This window comes from Haplochromis burtoni, unplaced genomic scaffold, assembly GCF_018398535.1.
Source record: "Haplochromis burtoni strain Fernald_Lab_line unplaced genomic scaffold, NCSU_Asbu1 Contig_159, whole genome shotgun sequence".
NCBI classification, from domain to species: domain Eukaryota; kingdom Metazoa; phylum Chordata; class Actinopteri; order Cichliformes; family Cichlidae; genus Haplochromis; species Haplochromis burtoni.
Window position 1 is genome coordinate 610,626 of NW_024582520.1, and position 2,961 is coordinate 613,586.

General features: G+C 49.0%; 1 protein-coding gene across 1 annotated transcript in view; it reads right to left on the reverse strand.

Moving 5' to 3' along the window:
- lama5 (laminin, alpha 5) overlaps positions 1 to 2,961 on the reverse strand; it is a gene marked incomplete in the record, with an annotated part of 92,041 nt that overhangs the window by 4,037 nt on the left and 85,043 nt on the right. Inside the window, 9 exon segments of the mRNA XM_042225104.1 lie at positions 443 to 573; positions 654 to 813; positions 930 to 1,067; positions 1,363 to 1,546; positions 1,718 to 1,872; positions 2,025 to 2,151; positions 2,282 to 2,443; positions 2,527 to 2,657; positions 2,804 to 2,947. Of these exon segments, the coding sequence (XP_042081038.1) occupies positions 443 to 573; positions 654 to 813; positions 930 to 1,067; positions 1,363 to 1,546; positions 1,718 to 1,872; positions 2,025 to 2,151; positions 2,282 to 2,443; positions 2,527 to 2,657; positions 2,804 to 2,947 (1,332 nt within the window).

Sequence of the window (2,961 nt, forward strand, 5' to 3'; positions counted from 1 at the left end):
CCGGAGGTTTCTTCCTGTTAAAAGGGAGTTTTTCCTTCCCACTGTCGCCAAAGTGCTTGCTCATAGGGGGTCATATGATTGTTGGGGTTTTCTCTGTATGTATTATTGTAGGGTCTACCTTACAATATAAAGAGCCCTGAGGCGACTGTTGTTGTGATTTGGCGCTGTGTAAATAAAACTGAACTGATTTGAGTGGGAGTGGGGAACAGTGGGGCACTGCAAACTGAGGATACCTGCAGCTCTAAGCTGATGTTCAGGTCTTATTTAGAGGTCTGGCTGTTACACGCTGACTCCTTTATGTCGTCTTTTCAGAGGAAACTGAGTCATTTATTTAAGTTATGATATAAAAACATTCAGAAATAAAAATATTTGACATCACAAATTTAAAACCTGAAAAACAGCAAGTAGACCACGTTCAGGAGAAACGCTGCCCGAGTCTCACCTTTCCTTGGATGAGAATTAAGCTCAGGTGGTGGTCAGACGATGTCCCAGCATGCAACAGCAGCCCAGAGTCCACGATGGGTCGAACTTCAAGCTGGATCTCCAGATCCCGACTCAGAGCCAAGGACTCATCTGCAGGGAGGGACACAGGCGCCGCTCAGACATGACGACCCAATGTGGCCAACACGTGCACAGAAACTAATGGTACGTACCGATCATGATGTGTCCTCCCCGTCCAGAAAAGTAGGCTCCGGGCTGCAGAGGGGTCGCGAAGCAGGGCACTGTCCCCTGGCTTTGAGCGGGGTCTCCTGCAGGGGCTCCGTTCAGCATCAGATCCCGGATGCACCCCACAAACCCGGAAGAACCCGGACCCTGAGGTTAAGAAAGAGCAGAGCTTCAGTACCCAGCGTGAAGAAGAGCAGAAAGGCGCGACCTTCACTGCACAGAGGTGTCAGCCTGAGCGTGGAACCAGCAGGAGAAACGCTTACCGCCACAGAGGCAGGGACTCCTCCTGCGTATAACGGTGCGGTGAGACGAGTCCCGTCTCGTCCAGATATCCTGTTGGACTGAACACTGATACCGTCCACAATCAGACTCATCTTCTGCCCTTCAAGCTTTATGAACACCTGCAGGGACACGGAGCAATCAGGTTACATCATTCAGGTAAACTCAGGTGGGTCTGAGACACAAACACAGCTGGTAGCAAAAAACGTTAGCTCAACGCTAACACGCTAACCAAAACCTGGTTTTAGTGTCAGGGTTACAGTTAGGTTATGGTTAGGATTAGGCTGAGGGTTAGGCATTCACTTTTGATGGGTAAGCAGCTAGGGAAAGCATTATGTCAATGAGATGTCCTCACTAAGTTATGAAAACAAGTATGTGCGCTCGTGTGCATGTGTTTGTGTTTTTGTGCTTGCTCACCGTGTGCCACTGGTCGTCGTTGTATTTCCTGTAGCTGCGTAGGTTAAACTTCTTCCCAAACTGAAGCAGCAGGTGGCCGTTTGAGACTCTAAGCGTCATCGCGCCTCCTCCTCGCTGCCTGCTGGTGGCGCTCAGCACCAGCCCGTCAGATGAGTTGATCCTCAACAGCATGGAGATGTGAGGCCTGCAGACAGAGAAACACGAGTATCTGAGCTGTAGTTTGGTCCTTGAATACGAGGGGGCGGAGTCTGTTTAGCAGCTTGTGTCTGTGTAGGTTCTCAGTCATCCAGATGATGGCATGCAAGGAGCTTAGAAAGAAAGGGACTGGATCTCTTAAAGTTTCTTTCACACTCACGTGGAGCCGAACGAACTGGGCAGGATGTCGTATCTCTGGAAGCTGTGGGTGGAGCCACTGAAGTGCGTCGCTCCCCTCTCGTGGTGTGACAGCTCACCCTGACACGAGTCCCTAGTGTTACGACTGCGAGATCCTGACGGCTTCTTCAGCTTCCCCTAAGAGAGAAAACCTTGAATTTATCACAGTCACGTCTTATTGTTGCTGTGTGTGTACCTTCACTTGTTGTTGTGTGTGTACCTTCACTTGTTGTTGTGTGTGTACCTTCACTTGTTGTTGTGTGTGTACCTTCACTTGTTGCTGTGTGTACCTTGCGCTTGTTGCTCTGTTTTGGTTGAGCAGCAATGATCTGCTGAGGCTGTTTAGCAGCAGGACACTTCATAGAAACATCTACGTTGCCAGTGGCTTTCAGCAGGTCCAGAACCTCCTGCGTTTCCCTGCAGATGGCAAACAAAAACATTACAATCCAAGCTGAACTCACACAACAGCTTTAATCGTTTCAATCATTTCACACAGGCTGATGAGTCAATCTATGAAGGCGGCTCATGAAAGTCATTTTTAACTAACCTCTTGATGAAAACATTAGTAATGCATCCAACCAGGTTGTTCGGGCCTTCGGGCATTCCTCCCAGGAAGGTGTTTCCCATTGTGGACAAGACAGTTTTCATTGTTGGGTTCACTGTGGTCTGAGTCGATGTCTCCAGCACGTCATCCACGTACAGACGTATCCTGAGAAACGAGCAGAGAGGTCAAATGACACTCGGAACGCTGCTTCCTGTGGATGCGAGGAAAATGTAACCGCTGCATCCTACCCGGTCACGTTGTTGTATATGGTGACATAATGACTGATGTCATCGTTGTACGTCTTCTGCGTTTTAATCGCCTTGTTGCCAGCTTGCACAACGATGTGGCCTTTCTGCAAAAACACCTGACAGACATCCTCCTGTGGCCACAGAAAATCACAAGAGTTTGAAACAAGGAAGAAGTCAGCACATCATAGATCCAACAGATCAGGACAGAAGAAGAATACGGGAAACAGACAGCTGAGAGGCAACGGTCAACAGGAAGTGGTTGAGGGTTTCCTCTGACCTGGTTTTTGTGGAAGAACATGAGTCCATCGGTTGTCTCAGTTCTGAAGCCAAGGCCGGCAAAGAAGTTGTTCATGATACTAGAAGCATCCATCACATTAAAGTTCAGGTAGCTCTGACCTGGGAAATAACCCTCACGAGCCAACTGCACATGCGCGC